The sequence below is a fragment of the Ranitomeya variabilis genome, chromosome 3 (genome assembly GCF_051348905.1).
Source record: "Ranitomeya variabilis isolate aRanVar5 chromosome 3, aRanVar5.hap1, whole genome shotgun sequence".
Classification (NCBI taxonomy): Eukaryota; Metazoa; Chordata; class Amphibia; order Anura; family Dendrobatidae; genus Ranitomeya; species Ranitomeya variabilis.
In genome coordinates, this window is record NC_135234.1 from 577599848 (window position 1) to 577619948 (window position 20101).

At 39.4% G+C, this 20101-nt stretch overlaps 1 protein-coding gene across 11 annotated transcripts in view; it reads left to right on the forward strand.

Moving 5' to 3' along the window:
- The window catches only part of DACH1 (dachshund family transcription factor 1), a 561137-nt gene that overhangs the window by 363617 nt on the left and 177419 nt on the right, over positions 1 to 20101 (forward strand). For 5 of the 11 annotated variants that reach the window (XM_077297257.1, XM_077297259.1, XM_077297261.1 and 2 more), the window contains exon 4: positions 17865 to 18068. The exons of 3 other annotated variants lie outside the window; for them this stretch is intronic. In XM_077297257.1, the coding sequence (XP_077153372.1) occupies positions 17865 to 18068 (204 nt within the window). The remainder of the gene's footprint in view (positions 1 to 17864; positions 18069 to 20101) is intronic. 3 more of the 11 variants (XM_077297262.1, XM_077297264.1, XM_077297265.1) reach the window with 1 other exon arrangement.

A 20101-nucleotide genomic window follows, 5' to 3' on the forward strand; every position in this document is an offset into this window, starting at 1 on the left:
TCCATTATTTTGGTATAGATCTTTAGGTTTTTACAGGTGTTACTCAAGAAGGGTGACAGAGGTTAAGAGCTAAAAAAACATTTATTATGTAGCTTTACTTGAAAGCAAGGACATAAAGCAAATCTATAAAACACATAAAACAGCATGAGAGCAACAACATCCAAGGAATAGTAACGTAATCACACAAAGGAAATAGCATTGCTGAGGAATAATTATTAAATTGCAGTAAAACAATGTAAAACAATAACACAATATTGAATGGGTTCCAAGTTCCCTAATTCCAGATATGTCCAGATAAAAGCTAGTCTACATTCACTGGACCTTTATTGCAAACTTGTGATATTTTATACAATAGAAAAAAATTTAGAAAATCCATATCCTAGGCTAATACATAGTAGTGGATTTAATTATTTGCTCATTTCTTAAACCTTTCCTGAAATATATGTATTGCTACATCATATGTTGGGTCCCATTTTTTCAATCATGCTCAGAAGCTGAGCCTGCATTATTCCTAGTTGATAATTACTGTGTTACTCCTCTGTCTCTGACAGCAGTGAGTGGAGCCGATCTTTTCTTGCTGCTGTTAACCCCTTAAATGTCCTTGTTAATCTTTGACTGCATCATGTACAGCGCTTGGACAGGGGCATGCCATTGTAAAGGTCCACCATCCACCTGCCAATGGGTTGCCATGACACCAGGAGATCAACTGAAGACCTCCAGCTTCAGTTGATCTCCAAAATAGTACTCCTATAATGACCAGTATTCATGGGAGATCTTGATTCATAAGCGATTGGACGATTGTGGGTTTAAGTTCCCTAAGGTGACTAACAACTATATCACAAAGAAAAATAGAAAAAATAGAAAAACTCTTTTTGCTATTAAAAAATAAACATTTAATATGTTCATGTCCATAAAAGTCCAACCTAAAGTGAGTTAATCCTATCAATAAATGGCATAGTGAAAAAAAACTTACAGTATTGCCAGAACTGCAAAATATACAATAAGAAGCAATCAAAGCATTGTATGTACACCAAAATAGTATCAATAAAAATGTCAGCTCATCATGGAAAAAGCAAGCTCCTACACAGCTTGGATATCTTTTTGTATCCTGTTATGATCCTTAGTGGTTGAGGATCACAAATTACTCCAGCTAAGTAACAAACATAGGACAAGCTCTAGGGAGGTGGCAAACTGGACTGACCGCAAATCTGAACCTATCCAAACACACTAGAAGTAGCCGGTGAACGTGTCTAAAAATCCTAGACATCTCGAGCCAGCCTCAGGAACTAACTACCCCTAGAGAGAAAGAAAGACCTCTCTTGCCTCCAGAGAAATAATCCCCAAAGATATAGAAGCCCCCAACAGATAATAACGGTGAGGTAAGAGGAAGGCACATACACAGGGGTGAAAGCAGATTCAGCAAATGAGGCCCACTAATACTAGATAGCAGAAAATAGTAAGGGGTCTGTGCGGTCAGTAAAAAACCCTTACAAAATATCCACACTGAGATTTCAAGAACCCCCACACCAACTCACGGTGTGGGGGGAGAAACTCAGTCCCCTAGAGCAACCAGCAAGCGAGGAGATCACATCTTAGCAAGCTGGACAAGAAACATGATGAATGCTGATAATCAAAAAATGAATGGACAAAAACTTAGCTTGTCTTGGAGAGGCTGGGAGCAAGGTAATCACAAGGAATCTGAAGAGCACTGAATACATTGATAGCAGGCAAGGAACTGAGTATCCAGGTGAGTTAAATAGGAAACGAACCAAGGATAACGAACCAGCTGATGCAGCCAACCTGCAGAAGACAACACTACACAGTACCGCTTGTGACCACTAGAGGGAGCCTAAAAATAGAGTTCACAACAGTACCCCCCCTTGAGGAGGGGTCACCGAACCCTCATCAAGACCCCCAGGGCGATCAGGATGAGCCGCGTGGAAGGCACAAACCAAATCGGCCGCATGAACATCAGAGGCGACAACCCAGGAATTATCCTCCTGACCATAGCCCTTCCACTTCACCAAATACTGAAGCCTCCGTCTAGAGATACGAGAATCCAAAATCTTCTCCACCACGTACTCCAATTCACCCTCGACCAGCACCGGAGCAGGAGGGTCAACAGAAGGAACCACAGGTACCACATACCTCCGCAACAAAGACCTATGGAACACATTATGAATGGCAAACGATGCTGGGAGATCCAAACAAAAAGACACTGGGTTAAGGATTTCCAAGATCTTATAAGGACCGATGAAGCGAGGCTTGAATTTAGGAGAGGAGACCTTCATAGGAACATACCGAGAAGACAGCCACACCAAATCCCCAACACGAAGTCAGGGACCCACACCGCGGCGGCGGTTGGCAAAGCGCTGAGCCTTCTCCTGTGACAACCTCAAATTGTCCACCACATGGTTCCAAATCTGCTGCAACCTATCCACCACAGAATCCACCCCAGGACAGTCAGAAGACTCAACCTGACCCGAGGAAAAACGAGGATGGAAACCAGAATTGCAGAAAAAAGGCGAAACCAAAGTAGCAGAACTAGCCTGATTATTAAGGGCAAACTCGGCCAATGGCAAAAAAGTCACCCAATCATCCTGATCAGCAGAAACAAAACATCTCAAATAAGTTTCCAACGTCTGATTAGTTCGCTCGGTTTGGCCATTAGTCTGAGGATGGAAGGCCGACAAAAAAGATAAATCAATGCCAATCTTAGCACAAAAAGTCCGCCAAAACCTGGACACAAACTGGGATCCTCTATCAGACACAATATTTTCAGGAATGCCCTGCAAGCGAACCACATTCTGAAAAAATAGAGGAACCAAATCGGAGGAGGAAGGCAACTAAGGCAAGGGCACCAAATGGACCATCTTGGAAAAATGATCACACACCACCCAGATGACAGACATTTTCTGAGATACTGGAAGATCCGAAATAAAATCCATGGAAATGTGCGTCCAAGGCCTCTTCGGGACAGGCAAAGGCAAAAGTAAACCGCTGGCACGAGAACAGCAAGGCTTAGCCCGAGCACAAATCCCACAAGACTGCACAAAGGAACGCATATCCCGCGACAAGGAAGGCCACCAGAAGGACCTAGCCACCAAATCTCTGGTACCAAAAATCCCAGGATGACCCGCCAACACCGAAGAATGAACCTCGGAAATAACTCTGCTGGTCCATCTATCTGGAACAAACAGTCTCTCTGGTGGACAACGGTCAGGTCTATCCGCCTGAAATTTCTGCAGCACTCATCACAAATCTGGGGAAATGGCAGACAAAATCACTCCCTCTCTGAGAATACCAGCCGGCTCAGAAACTCCCGGAGAGTCAGGCACAAAACTCCTAGAAAGTGCATCAGCCTTCACGTTCTTCGAACCAGGCAGGTATGAGACCACAAAGTTGAAACGGGAGAAAAACAGCGACCAACGAGCCTGTCTAGGATTCAGGCGCTTGGCAGATTCGAGGTAAATCAGGTTTTTGTGATCAGTCAAGACCACCACACGATGTTTAGCTCCTTCGAGCCAATGTCGCCACTCCTCAAATGCCCACTTCATAGCCAACAACTCCCGATTACCAACATCATAATTCCGCTCGGCAGGCGAAAACTTTCTTGAAAAGAAAGCACATGGCTTCATCACAGAGCCATCAGAGCTTCTCTGCGACAAAACAGCCCCTGCTCCAATCTCAGAAGCATCAACCTCGACCTGGAAGGGGAGAGAGACATCTGGTTGACATAAGACTGGAGCTGAAGAAAACCGGTGCTTCAGTTCCCGAAGCCTCCACGGCCGCAGGAGACCAATTAGTCACATCAGAACCCTTCTTGGTCAAATCCGTCAAAGGTTTAACCACGCTAGAAAAATTAGCGATGAAACGACGGTAAAAATTAGCAAAACTCAAGAACTTCTGAAGACTCTTAACAGACGTAGGCTGAGTCCAGTCATGAATAGCCTGGACCTTGACTGGGTCCATCTCCACAGTAGAAGGAGAAAAAAATAAAACCCAAAAAGGAGACCTTCTGTACTCCGAAGAGGCATTTTGAGCCCTTCACAAATAAAGCATTAGCACGCAGGACCTGAAACACCATCCTGACCTGGTTCACATGGGACTCCCAATCATCAGAAAAGACCAAAATGTAATCCAGATACACAATCATAAATTTATCCAGATATTCTCGGAAGATGTCATGCATGAAGGACTGAAACACAGAAGGAGCATTAGAGAGTCCAAAAGGCATCACTAATTACTCAAAATGGCCTTCGGGCGTATTAAATGCTGTTTTCCATTCATCTCCCTGCTTAATGCGCACAAGGTTATACGCCCCACGGAGATCTATCTTGGTGAACCAACTGGCCCCCTTAATCCGAGCAAACAAATCAGACAATAATGGCAAAGGATACTGAAATTTGACTGTGATTTTATTTAGAAGACGATAATCTATACAAGGTCTCAAAGAACCGTCCTTCTTGGCCACAAAAAAAAATCCTGCACCAAGAGGGGAAGAGGATGGGCGAATATGTCCCTTCTCCAAAGACTCCTTTATATAACTCCGCATCGCGGCATGCTCTGGTATAGACAAATTAAAAAGTCGTCCCTTAGGGAACTTACTACCAGGAATCAAATTTATAGCACAGTCACAATCCCTATGAGGGGGCAGGGCACTGGACCTGGGCTCATTAAATACATCCTGGTAGTCATACAAAAACTCAGGGACCTCAGAAGGAGTGGAAGAAGCAATAGACACCAACGGAGTATCGCCATGAATTCCCTGACAACCCCAACTTGACACAGACATAGCTTTCCAATCTAAAACTGGATTATGAGCCTGCAGCCATGGCAGACCCAAAACGACAACATCATGCAAATTATGCAGAACGAGAAAACGAATCACCTCCTGATGTACGGGAGTCATGCACATGGTCATTTGCATCCAATACTGAGGCTTATTCTCAGCCAATGGCGTAGCATCAATTCCCCTCAGAGGAATAGGAAATTCCAAAGGCTCCTTGACAAAACCACAGCGCCTGGCAAACGACAAATCCATCAGATTCAGGGCAGCACCCGAATCCACAAAAGCCATAACCGGGTAGGACGACAAAAAACAAATCAAAGTAACAGACAAAATAAATTTAGGCTGTATCGTACCAATGGTGACAGGTTTAGCGATTTTTTTTAAACGTTTAGAGCATGCTGAGATAACATGAGTAGAATCACCACAGTAAAAGCACAATCCATTTTGACATCTATGACTTTGTCGCTCAATTCTGGTCAGAGTTCGGTCACATTGCATAGACTCAGGTCTCTGTTCAGAAAATACCGCCAAAGGATGAACAGATTTGCGCTCCCGCAAACGCCGATCAACCTGAATGGCTAAAGCCATAGAATCACTCAGACTTGTAGGGGTGGGAAACCCCACCATAACATTCTTAACGGCCTCAGAAAGACCTTCTCTGAAATTTGCAGCCAGGGCACACTCATTCCATTGAGTAAGCACCGACCATTTCCGAAATTTTTGACAATACACCTCTGCTTCATCCAGACCTTGAGAGATAGCCAGCAACGCTTTTTCTGCCTGATTCTCAAGATTAGGCTCCTCATAAAGCAGTCCAAGAGCCAGAAAAAATGCATCTACATTAAGCAATGCAGGATCTCCTGGCGCCAGAGAGAAGGCCCAATCCTGAGGGTCGCCGCGCAACAAGGAGATAACAATTTTAACTTGCTGAGCGGAATCACCAGAGGAACGAGGTCTCAGAGACAGAAATAACTTACAATTATTTTTAAAATTCTGAAACCTAGATCTATCTCCAGAAAACAACTCAGGAATGGGTATCGTTGGTTCTGACATAGGGCTATGAATAACAAAATCCTGAATACTTTGCACCCGTGCAGTAAGATGATCCACACTAGAAGTCAGAGTCTGAATATTCATGTCTGCAGCTGAGCTCAAAACCACCCAGAGTTCAAGGGAATGAAAGAAACTAAACAGACTGCAGCAAAGGAAAAGCGGGAAAAAAAAATGTACTCAGGTCTTCTTTTTATCCCACTTCTGCAATGCATTAAACACTTTTTTGGCCTGCTATACTGTTATGATCCTTAGTGGTTGAGGATCACGAATTACTCCAGCTAAGTAACAAACATAGGACAAGCTCTAGGGAGGTGGCAAACTGGACTGACCGCAAATCTGAACCTATCCAAACACACTAGAAGTAGCCGGTGAACGTGTCTAAAAATCCTAGACGTCTCGAGCCAGCCTGAGGAACTAACTACCCCTAGAGAGAAAGAAAGACCTCTCTTGCCTCCAGATAAATAATCCCCAAAGATATAGAAGCCCCCAACAGATAATAACGGTGAGGTAAGAGGAAGGCACATACACAGGTGTGAAAGCAGATTCAGCAAATGAGGCCCACTAATACTAGATAGCAGAAAATAGTAAGGGGTCTGTGCGGTCAGTAAAAAACCCTTACAAAATATCCACACTGAGATTTCAAGAACCCCCACACCAACTCACGGTGTGGGGGGAGAAACTCAGTCCCCTAGAGCAACCAGCAAGCGAGGAGATTACATCTTAGCAAGCTGGACAAGAAACATGATGAATGCTGATAATCAAAAAATGAATGGACAAAAACTTAGCTTGTTTTGGAGAGGCTGGGAGCAAGGTAATCACAAGGAATCTGAAGAGCACTGAATACATTGATAGCAGGCAAGGAACTGAGTATCCAGGTGAGTTAAATAGGAAACGAACCAAGGATAACGAACCAGCTGATGCAGCCAACCTGCAGAAGACAACACTGCACAGTACCGCTTGTGACCACTAGAGGGAGCCTAAAAATAGAGTTCACAACAGTATCCCTTTCCTTTTTTATACAGTTCAACTGCCTGGTACCTGGATGAAATATGCAAGAGTCTGTCTGGATCCCAGAAACTCACTCAGCTTTTATACACACATTGATTATAAGCAAACAGGTCACAGGTGAGGGTGTTACCTTTAGTAGCCATTCAAACCCATTTGTGTCAACTTCTGTGCATGTTATCTGGCCAAAATCACCAGGATATGTGAACTTTTGATCAGGGTCATGTGGACGTTTTGGGTTGTCAATATGATTTAAAAAGAGAAAGCACAGTAGTTTGACAATAAATGGCTTCACCCAACCACTAACCATGAGTGGGAAAAAGTTTTGGTGTTATCATTTATATTCTCTGAAAAAAGGCCAAAATAGCAAAAATTTGGCCTGGGTATGTAAACTTTTGAGCACAACTGTATATGGACTAGGAGTCATTTAAATATGATGACTCTACATAAAGTGCAGTAATAGTTGTAGAATCAGCCGGGAGATATTACTCATTGTTTGATAGTCCATTGATTTAGTGTTTGGTTTATTGAGTTCCATTCAAGTTATTGTCTCTTTTGATGACAAGAAAATCCCAGTCTGCAGTGCTATTGTCTTCAAAATGGCACAAACCTTGATGGAATTTTTCAGATCCTGTTACAAGTCAAAGTAACCTGTTGTACTAATGTGTTGTACAACAGATTCGACTCAACTCTTGCTCCAAAATGTCAGCTTTGTGCATGTGAGCAAGGAGGACACAACTTCCATGTTGGTTTACATGGAGCTGTGACTAATTTCATAAGGACATGGTTACTTGTTGTAAGGGAAAGTTCACACGTAGAAATGTTTTGCTACAGATTTTGTACCCTAGATTTTGCTACTTTGGTGCAGATTTGTTGTAAAATTTTATGTTGCTTTGCCACACATTTCATTTTATGAAATTCAATGGATGAAATCCACTTTGAGATTGGACAGCATAAATGACCATGCTGTGACTTTAATATATTCAGGGCAGGTCAACTTTTGTTGCAGTTTTTTTTTCTCAGAATGTGGATGAGATCCACTTTGCTGCTACTTTAATATTCTGCAGATTTTCAACCTGCAAATTTGGTTGGAAAATACCATGTGTCAATGTACCTTTAATGTGTGTAAGTATGCAGATGGGAACAGACAAACAAGCAGTAAGAAATAAATTAGATATAACCTTATATATCCCAATGTTTTAAACATGTGACACTCACTTGACTTGAACCAGCTTAAAGTGGTTGTATCATCTTGTTAAATGGGTAAAATTGCAATGCCTTTGTAAAATCAAACAAATTGCAATTTACTTATTAAAAATTATTTTTGTTTTCAATAATGGAGAGATTTTTGTTTTTTTAGTTCACTGCTCGCTGCAAAGGTTAATGCCCACTGTTACATTGAGGTCAAGAGAGCAGCACTTTTAAGCTCTTTGCTAAACAGCATGCAACAGCTGATCAGATCACTGGATCCAGCCCGCTTCAGTCCATATGTGCTCTTCCAATACTGCAGAGCTATAGCTGCCTCTGATTGCAGCATGCGAGAGCAAACACTTGAGGCCAGTGGTGCAACTATGTTTATCATTGCAAGCAAAGCAAAAAGCAAGAAATTAAGTTTTCATCTCTGGGATGGTGTTTCTAATCTAAAGTTCCTGCATCTACTCTCATACTTACCGGCCGGCATCTTTAGTTCTTTCCGGTGCCCTTCCGATCCCGCAGTGCCATGTTGTGACTGAACTGACTGACCGTAGTCAGAAATAATGGTCACAAGCTCCCATTGCAAGTGTATGAGAGCCAGAATAAGGCTCTCATAGGCTTGCATTGATAAATTATCTCTGGCTCACTTTAACAAACACTGGAGCAATCCAACAGGTCACAAACTGCTGGAGACCAACTGTAGCAGTGGCAATAGAAGATTAAGATGGTAACAGGTAAGAATTAGAGTAGAGTCATGGAAATTAGATTAGATGTAACATGGCGCGGAGCAGTTGCTGAAGGAGAGGCACTCGTCTGTGGTGCCCCGACACATTACATGAAAGTGCAAGTCCTGTCTGGGTGTGTGGATTTGTGCTGTGAGGGTGCTATACCTGTGCAAGACATATGTAACCAATGACGCTGATTTGACAAGACCAGTGGTTAACGAGTTCATGAAAGGAGACCACCATTTCACTTTCCAACACAGCAGTTCTTCATCATCAACTTTATACATCAGATAGCAGGCACATATCTTCCACCATATTTGAGTTTTACAGAGCATATTTAGACACATCTTCAGTTCCATCTGGATTGTTTCTGTTCTTATTGGTCCTGTGAGTCCCAGCACAACCCAGCCTAGCTCAATAGGCCAATCCAAACCAGTTACTTTCCCTTTCTCTATTCTCATAGAGAAGGATGTAAAGGATTTGATCACTATGGCCAGAGTAGAGCCTTAGGGTATGTGCACACGCTGCGGATTTTGCTGCGGAATCGCAGCGTTTCCGCAGCTGCGGGTCCGCAGCGGTTTCCCATAAGTTTACAGTACAATGTAAACCTATGGGAAATGAAATCCGCAGTGCACATGCTGCGGAAAAAAATGCGCGGAAACGCAGCAGTTTATTTTCCTCAGCATGTCAATTGTTTGTGCGGATTCCGCTGCGGGTTTCCACCTGCTCCAATAGAAATCTGCCGGTGAAAACCCGCAGAGAAAACTGCACTAGAAACCGCGATAAATCCGCAGTAAAAACCGCAGCGGTTTTTCACTGCGGATTTATCAAATCCACAGCATGGGCACATGGCCTAACACTCACAGACTTATCAGTATCCATGTCTCTTCTTGTAGAAGAGGGTTGTAGGGGGTGGCCAGCAGTGCCCGAGTAGAGCCTTGCACTCTCAGGTGTTCAGACAGAATCTGCCCAGTCCGTCTCAACTCGTTAACTTTAAGACTTGTGGTCTTGTCTCTAAAATCCCATCCTCCAGACCTTTTTCACTTGATCACTCTGCTCTCTGGTCAGTTCTCTGACCTGGCACTGTCCTTCTCTCTCAGTGTCTCTGTAATTCTCTTGGTCTGTTCCTCAAGATCAATCGACTACATGCGGCCTTGCTGAACACTCAGACTAAATGTTCTAGCTGCAACCAAGAACCTATGTGTCTCACTACCAGAAATTCCTCTCTGATCCTGCTACATAGCACCACCCTCCCTGGGCTAGTTCCAACTTTTAACTCTAAGTGTGCCTACTCACTGTCTGTTGCTGGCCAGAACTCAGCCTACTCACAGCATTACAATATATCACCATTAACATAAACGAGCAAGCATCACATCATAACTCACATGACACAGTATTTACAAAAAGACGCAGGACACAATTCATATGAATGCAATTGTTGTCTTCAGGGAAAGGGATGCAACAGCAACAGTTCACCTCCTTACATAGAAGCACCACTCCAGCACTGCAATAAAAAAAATCTGGAGTGGTGCTTTAAAAATGAAAAGAACTTTAAAAATCCTTTAGTCTCATTATTTGGTAAACAATAGCAAGTTATGTTATACTGTATTCCAGACAACTAATGCTAAATGTAATAAGCACTTCACTAATGTGAGCTCTTCTAAATGCTAGTGTTTATGGTATTGGAGTGCAGTCTGGCGGGAAGATGGATGAAATCTCACATCTAAGTAATCCAGCATGTTCTAATTTCATTAAAGGTATTCTAAAATGAATAGTACTACGGCACATAAGATAGGAAATGTCACTGACAAATGTTTAATTCTTTAGTACCTGTGATTACCTATGGGAAGTTAACGAATTATCACTCTCTTTTGGTGCAATAAGTTTTTTTTACAAAATTTGGAGATAATAATATTTTAATATGACTCATTTAATTCATTCTGATTCTTGTTTCTAAGGCAATTACTGCAGCTTCACACACTCGCAAATGTGCTTATAAGCCTTGACGTTTATCATGCACCAATACTTTCTGAATTTGCATCATTTATTCTTCGGGCTGGAGAATTATGTCAGTATAATTACTGTGTTGTTTATTTATTAGGTTTTCTAGTATTCAATGTAATGTCAAAGCACATAAACACAGTGGCGTAGATTTGAAAGGGTAGGAAATTATCAATATTTTATAATTAATATTTTCTTCTTTCTCTAAGTCGTTATGAGGATAGTTAATATTACACAAGCTAAGATAAGATTTGACAATTGCAAACAAAAGCCAACCAACATGGAAGCAAAATCAATACGTACATTTCCCTTGGGGCCACTATTTACTGTTCACAGCACCATTTACTTAATGGAATGGCAGTTATGTTTGCAGAAACCTTGTAACTAGCATTTTTATGTTTTAACTAAAAGCAGCTTTCTCCATGAATAACAAAAATAACATGCTTGCTGTAGTTAATGGCAAAAATATTTTAAGCTGTCATGCATCAATAAGTTATGTGCTGTAGAATAACAGGACAAAGCAACATTTCTGAAAGGAAGCACTTCAGTTGGCAAGCTTTGTTAACTTATCTTGCTTAATTTGAGTGAGATAATGCACTCATCCATAATTGTCTATTAAATAGGTTGAGCCTTCCTGCTTTTTCAAGACTTTTTTTGCATACATTTCTGCTGACTATGGTGCCATATTTTCCTGACATTCAAGAGGCAGATCTTTGCTGAAAAGATACGTACCCTATCAAGTATACACTGTATTATGCCATTCCATGGTTAGGTAAACTAGCTCATGGATTGTAACTAAAGATGATGAAATCAATTTGATGTGAATTTTATTCAATCACATTGCAATTTGATTTGATTGTATCACCCAAAAAATAGCCACCGCCTTTTTACACATTGCAGAATTTTGCATCCTTCACAAAGGGCTAAAATGAGCTAAAGCTTGACTGCATGGTGTTCCACATAATGTTTTGCAACTATCACACCACATAGTTTGGTGCAGAAGGAGCTATCATAGCCTATATAACAATATGAACAGGGAATGCAGACATTTTTGGGTGATTTTAGGATAATGAGAGTTTATCAGAGCTCATAGCTCTGCAATAGATACGGGAAGAGAAAGCCCGAAAACATTGTACAAATACTTCAAACAGTAATATGGTGACTAACTGCAGCAGCAAAGAAGATAAAATTAGTAGTCCAGGAATATTACAGAGATTCATTTGATAGAGGAGAAAGAGATAGCAGAGGTGCAGCAGCCAAAGTGCCAAACTTCATAGTATAGCTAGCATTTGTCCTGCTACATTGGATTTACAATTGCATATATTTTTCTTTATTCTTAATGCACTAGGAAGAATAAGCAAGACATCACAATAGGCAACAAATATGTGAACTCTGTATCAAAGACTGTGCGTCTTTGACAAAAGTGAATGTACTGAGTTTTTGCATTTCTTGTGCACTTATTGTTCTAAAATATGGAATTGTTTTTCAAAAAGACATTTAACTGTATGTATGTATTTGTACACCTGGTTACTAAACATGCCACACCTATATTGTGGCCCGTTACAACATTTTACTTTCTGTACGTGTACTTTTATACCTACTTAGCATTTCCTATTATGTCATTTTTGTTATGTAATGGACGTTCAGAGGAAGCCAGAGCTGCATTTGCTCTCTAACTTCCTCCGGATATCAGATCTGTCTGAAGGAAAGAAGAGTGAAATTTGCAGCAGGGATTACGTGACATAACAATTCCATGCGTACCCCGGGAGAGGCAATACAGCCACCACTGGAATTACACCCGCATCGGAGGTGAGTATAGCTGTTATTATTTTACCTAGGGAAAACATAGTGATTGAGAAGGGGTTAGCCAAGCAGTATACAACACTTTTAAGCCCTCCATATACATTAGAATGAAGCTGACCAAGCCTCCCATTTTTGGAAGTTACTGATGATTATCTGGTCTCTGTGAGGGCCTCAACTCTCCCCCAAAATGATATTGAACATGAAAAGAATGGAGCAGTTTACCTTTTGACTCCTGATTTTTCCCTCCAAGGAGATAATTGGTATTAGCTTATGCCACTCTTTCCTTAGGAACAAATGACTATTATGCTGAACTGAGTGTTCTTGTTTGTGGGGGAGTCCGATAACAACTGTATAAGTTTTATGGGAGCCTTGTAAATCCTTTACCACTCTGATGGTCTTGCTTATCTTTGTTAACTTTGCTACAGTGACAATGTCTTGATCAGATTTAACAATTTGAAAAAAAACTTGATACCACACATCAGTTCCTGGTCTGAACTCTGCATGCTGGCCGCAATATTGGATTGCAGTTCATTCTCTGTCCTCCGGAGTATACACCAGTGCAAGGCAATATTGTCTTGCGCAGGCGTGTACTCCGGAGGACAGAGAATGAACTTCAATCCAATATTGCAGCCAGCATGCAGCCAGCGGGTAAGGAAAGGGTGAATCAAACACCCGAAAACCCCGCCCATTTGACACAAAACCGGTCCCGCCAAATTCAGGTGACAGGTTCCCTTTAAATCGATCCCAGTGGGTCAATTTACCAGAATTAAAAGAAATTACAGCAACGCTAGCAACTTACTAACCGAACTCGGAGAATCTAGAAATAGGTTATTCAAAAGGGGTTACTCCTGCTGGATGCTCGCATATTGTCCTTACTAGAAAAAATGCAGGGTTAATCACAGGATACAATATCTCAATCAAGAAAAATAGATCTGAAAAAACTGTAAAACCCATTTTATTACAATATAGTCTTCAATTTGATCATATCAAATCTATTATAAACAAATTTCTTCCCCTTCTACATGAGGATTCAATATTATCTACGATCCTACGACCAGAATGCTCTATAGTAGCCAAAAGAGCTACCACCCTAGGTAATCTATGTTTACCTAGCTTCTTTTCCTCTCAGACCCAAAGCAAAACCTGGCTTACACACAGTAGATTTTACAAGTACATTAGTAATCGTTGCAGGACATGCATACATGCTATGGATACCAAAACCTTTTCCAACCATAATAATTCCAACAGGTATGATATTAAACATTACATCTATTGCAACTTATATGATGTAGTTTACATTCTAAATTGTTAAACTGTCATAAAATATATGTGGGTTTCACCTCCTGTAAATCCCCCCCCCCCGCGTGGTGCAGGCTCCCGTGCTGAGCCTGTGCCTTTTCCGGCACATAACAGCTGATCTGAAGTTAGCAGGGGCTTGGAAGACACTTTCATAATATTGTTTTTAAGGAATGAATGATTTGAATGAATTTGATTCATTGGATCAAATTGGATTTGAATGAATAATAAATGATTTGCAAAGTTTCAGAACTTTCCATGCTAGACCCAATTATAAAAAATAAACCTTTTGCTACTCTTTAAGTCTGTACAGGTTTTATTGTTGGATATCTTGAAACTTCATTGTATATTTAGAAGGCAGTACATGCAATAGGGTTTGGTTTACAGGATATTTTCTGTCCAAGACTTCATTTTTTGTTAAAACCTCAACTATTTTATGGAATTTACACAGGTTACCGTGAACCTATATTTTACTGTCTTCAAAATGTTGTTCCCGACAATTTCCTGCAGGTTTTATCAGTCAGAAGTCAGAGATGTTTGTGATAGGTAGTATTTTGCACAAAACAATTGACAATGGCTATAAAAACATCTTAGAGTAGTCCATTAACAGAATACTGGCTACCACGGTAAAATGCTAGTTGCCCCGAGAGCAGTCCTTGCAGAGTCATCTACTTGAAAATGAGAACAATTGTACTGCCTTATCAATTTTTGTAAGACGCCGTGTTATTTCTGGATATCCTACTTTTGGCCAGTGGCACTTATGATATCCACCTATAAGCTAGAAGTAACAGCCTGCCCATACAAACAAGGTGCAAATTTGTTTGGCTCTTAAAATATTCTGCTTTCTACTGGTTAATTCTGTTTCAGAATTTATTCTTTTGTAGATCTCTAAGCTTTCTTATGGAAATGAAGCTTTTTAGAAGATTTGTACTCATTTTCAAACACTGTTACATTCATTCAAGTATGCCATTATACAGAGGCAGCTGGCTTTTATCTAGTGATATTTACTTCAAAAACCTAAGTTAAATGGTATCATAGATTAATTCTTAGGGCACCGGAAGACCCTTTTTTTAGAGTAGAAAGAGATTTTGTAATTACTTAGGCTACAGCAATAAAATCACTGAACATGTGTACTGTAGGATTCATCATATCATGTGCCATAACACAAAGCAGCAATAAAAAAAAAAACAAGTTATAAAAATCAAACATGGGAACATGACATCCTTGTCACAAATATACATTACAGCTTTCCAGTAATTTACAGCACTGTGTAACATGCTTTCTTGAGTACTGTTTTTTTCATTCAGGAAGCAATGAAACTTCAAAAAGGGCATTATCCTCTGCAATTTCTTACATAAATCAAACTGGAAATAAGACACATTTTACAATTCAATTTAAGATCCCACTGAGACAATAATGTTGCAAGCTGTGCATTTTGCAAAGTAATATAGTAATGTCTAGTTTGCATTTTTGAAAAACCAAATTAATCACACTTTATTGAATATGTTCAAGCAAACCTAAAATCATTTATTATTAAAAATCTGTTGCAACAAATATAAACTATATTTTATACATAAAGGACAAACTCATTTATTCATTAGGATAAAATGCTCAGAGGTTGCATTTTAGAAGAACATGGAATGACAATGTGAATGTTGTATTATAGCCAAATCTGCTTATGTCTTACAGGCAATAAAATGTAGCAATTTGCATACTTTACAAGTCTTTTTTATTTGGATCTAAAGCACCATGTAAAAAAAAGCATAGACGTAATACAAAAGAAATATTTTATTGTTTTATTGTTCTACGATTAGCTACCTGTAGGTATTTCACTCTTTTTGATCTGTAGAAAAGATGATTCTACTTAATGAAAACAGTTGATAACATAAGCTAAGTCATGTTGATAGAAATGATTCAGGGCTAGTGTCAGAGATAGACTAATCAGATATATTATGGTGTAGGAAATGTTTGATCGCTAAATATTTGATCATATTTCAAGTTCACATTTCTTTTGGCTAGAAGGAATGTATCATCAGAGAACATATTATTTCAAGAATTGTGCTTATCTTTTATTGTGTACATTATAAAAATCATGTTCTTCTGTAGTTTTCACTATGATGTCTGGGCCTCATATTAAACTAGCAATTGCTATGTGGTAGAGATCTCCTTTCAGTCATTATTTCATTATTGCCCATCACCTATTGTCCATTCTTATAGATTGTAAACTTGCGATCAGGGCTCTCACTCCTCCTGTAACTGTTGAAATGTGTTACATTGTATTGTTTTTATTGTCTGTACATGTCTCCACTTAATTGTAAAGTGCAGCAGAATATATTAGCTCTATATAATAAAAAATTACTATTATTATTATTATTTTTATTCACATAGTTGATTTAAAAACAGCTTACATCTTCCTCTATCTCTGCACACTAACCTCTGCACAGATCACCGATCATGCCTGGAAATAACTCATACATAAAAATCAAAGAACATCTACAAACTACATTGTTACTTATTTATATTCATTTATAGGGGTTGTCGGGTCACAAGATATTTATGACACCTGTAAGTAAACATTGAACACATTAAAAAGAGAACAACTCTGCAGCTCCATTCAATGCGTAGTGGCAACTACCAAGTACTGCAGTGCAGCAACATTCAACCCATTCCAGAGCTTGTAAAAGCTGATAAATGGTTGCCAACATATATATGATATTGATGAACTATCCTGTGGATAAATAGCAAAAATTCACCACACACTCTAGTGGAATGATTTGCAACCATCTGTGGAATTTATTTACAATATATTTCAGGGACCACCACGGTCCGTTCTACCAGCACCTCGCTTCTATAGTGACCTTGAGTGCACATCAATACCTACTCTACTCTATCCTGTGGATAAGTCATTGGTATCTTTTGACCAAAAAATCCCTTTAAATTGGTATTTTTTTATTTTGTTTTATTCCTGCTGCTTCTCTAAGTATGCAATTTATTATCTTTAAATATGCCATATGGTGCCAAAGATGTGGTCCTTTCTTAATTACTTTTTATGGTCTTTACTAAGGGGTCGTGACTCAAAGAAGAGAGCAGCCATAACATATCACATTGGTAGTGCCCCCCATAACCCTGAAAACCTCATTTACATATAAAAAACATGGATTTCTATGGAGCAAAACATCGGATTGCTGATACAAAGATATCATTTTATTCAGCTCCCTATGACCTACATGCCCATATAAACGGCTTTGGAGGGTTGATCTTACTGACAGATTCCCTTTAAGATAGTCAAAATATATAGATGCTGTATAACATATAACTCAATTATAGAGTGAGTGATTCTAAAAGTGCAGCATACTGAGTTTGTCACTTTATTTTATTATTATTTGTATGTTTTCAATGGGCTTGTAAGTTAAATGCAAAACTCCATATTGATCAAATGGGGTTTCATTATGCCAAAAAGGTTTTGATTACAAATGTAGCGCTGGTATTTCTGTCTTTGGGAAAATGACCATCATCAAGCTTCAGGATGTATTCCACTTTTCAGTCCACTGTAATTTCCTTAAATTTTTGGGGTAAACATGAGCACATCATTATCAAATAGAAATATGCTCAGGATCCTTGCTTACTAGCTATTTCTCATTATGTGAAGTTGAACATTTAGTGAGTACCGTAAAAAACGCATGTTCACAAATACAGGATATTACCAAAGGTTACATGTCTCCTATAAGCCCAACCTAATGAGGATTAAATATGGAATGTATAATTCTGTCCAGACATCAATATAAATTTATTATATATGGCTCTGAAATAAATAAATCTATACTTTAAATAAGAAAACAAAAATAGGAACATTATGTGTTGAGAGAGACCTAGTCTACTCTCTATTGTTAAATGTATCAGAAAACCATTTCAAGTAAAGGAAATATGTTGATTCCATGATATTGTTAATATTTAAAACATTCTAAATTCAATTCAATGTATATTCATTTCTACAGGGAGCAGTGATGGTTCTTGGGAGAAAGAAAAACTTCAGTCTCTCCCTACCCAAGGATCACAAGCCTCTGTTAACTATGCCACCTTGCCTGGACAGCATAACCTTCCAGTTTCTCATCCTCTCAACTCTCTACAAAAGAATCACCTTCTGCCAAATGGTATGACATGCTGCCATTCGTCCCGCATAAGGCAACAAATTTTATCAGGTGCTTTTACTAGAACCTTAAAAAAATAATTATTTTTTTATGTAATTAATGCCTAAAGAGGTTTTCTACATTCAGGAAAGTGAACCCCAAATGCTATAAAATAGGTAAAATAACAAACAAAGCAGATAATCACCCGCCGGTGTCCAGTGCTGGCTCGACTCTCCTGCCTGTTTCTCTGTGTTTTGGTTGCAGTGGCGATATCACGTCAACTGTTCACCAATATGTGAGCCAATATGTGAGCTCAGGGGCTATGGTAGATGGCATGAGCTGTTGAGCTCAGTAATTGACTACAGTGGTGATACGCGCTCTATTTAGTATTTTAGCCATTTCACAGTGTTTGGGCTCCGCTTTCCTAAAAGTGAAAAACGCCTTTAATATATTAAAAATTGAGTATTATTGGGCCACATGGCTAATAGCAAAAACTAAGGTCTGGTTAAATAACGTCATCAAGAGCTGCAACATTTGTTGGTAGTTGAAATTTCTAGTGGCAAAGAATAAGGGTTAGTCATTAACTAATCTTTGCCATCTACTCCTATGTATTTCCAAGGCTCTTGGTGCTCTGTATGGTAGGCCTCTAGATCCATGATACAAATTGTGACATGGGAAGGCTGGCAGCTTGCTAATCAGTTGTAACTTCGATGATTTGGAGTGGGGTTACTGGTCAAAAATCAGGTCTTGTTTATCGATACCATGTGATTTATTTACTTACATGTTTAATTCATGCATGTACGATTAATCATGACAAATTATGTGGTTAAATACTTCGGATTGCCCCCCCCCCAAATAATGATTTGCTTGTCTAATTTGCTAGATATACAAGGGATTGAACACTTACTGGTATCACTTCCAGTCTCTAGACTATAGGTGATAAAGCAGATCCTTGTGATCTTATGGAAACTGTATGTGTTACCCTCAATCACTGGATCAGCAGGAGCACATGTTGATACAGTTTGTGCTGCCTCTAGTACTGGACCAGGTAGTAGAAGATGAACATCACTCCTCTGTTCATAATTTGTTGATTTCTACATTATTTGATAGGAGACTTAATCCTAAATCTTCCAGGTACCTGGCGGGCTCTGACCCAGTGTACTGTGTTGTTTTGGATTCTGCAAAGCACCATCTTATATGAAGAATTGTAAAGTTTGTTGATGTAGGGAAAGCTAAATGCTCTACTGCTCTGTAGGAGCTCTAAAATTTGTTTCAGAAATATGACTGAGAAAAGCTTGGTGACATTTCTAATGACAACCAGCAGAACTGTGAATACAGCTCTGGCTAGCAAAATATATAATACAATATATTTACTAATGTAATCAACAAGATTACATTTATGTATAAATCTCAAAAGTGGACACAATATTAAAGGGGTCTTAAAGTGCATACATTTTTTTTAAAAGGCAAGAAGTGATAAAGCAATAAAACAGCTGATACCTACCTCTTAAATCCACAAGTTAATCAATGGTAAGTCATTGACTGGCACAATCATATTCTTAGATGTGAGATAATAACAGTTGTGCACTGAAGCAGTGGCAAGCAGTTGAGTAGAGGCTGCTTAATGGGGTTTTTCACCTATTAACTCTTGCTAATCCAGCGCTGGCTATTGGTTGAAAGTTCTGAATTATTTTGGCTTCAACGGTGACATCACAACTATATGACTGCAGCCAACTACTGGGGATTGGATCCAACTGTCTAATGCTGCAGTCATGATAGCATTACATGTCAACTGATTTTGTTATTTTTTTTTACAGAGCATACCTGTGTACAAAAAAAAAATGTGGGTGGTAAATCCCTTTAGAAGGTTGATATTATATTATCCCATTCCTTGCCTTTTGAAAAAAATATACTGGACAACACCATTGATTTTGAATGTTTTGTTCACATATCAAATTGATTTTAATGTCTAATTTTCAATTTTCTAAAAGTAAGAATTACGTACATTGCATGACATTATGATCTGTCATACTACTTCTCTTCAAGTAAACTAGCTGAAGCTAAAAAGGAGAATATAAAATGCTGTCATCAGTGGCTCATGATAC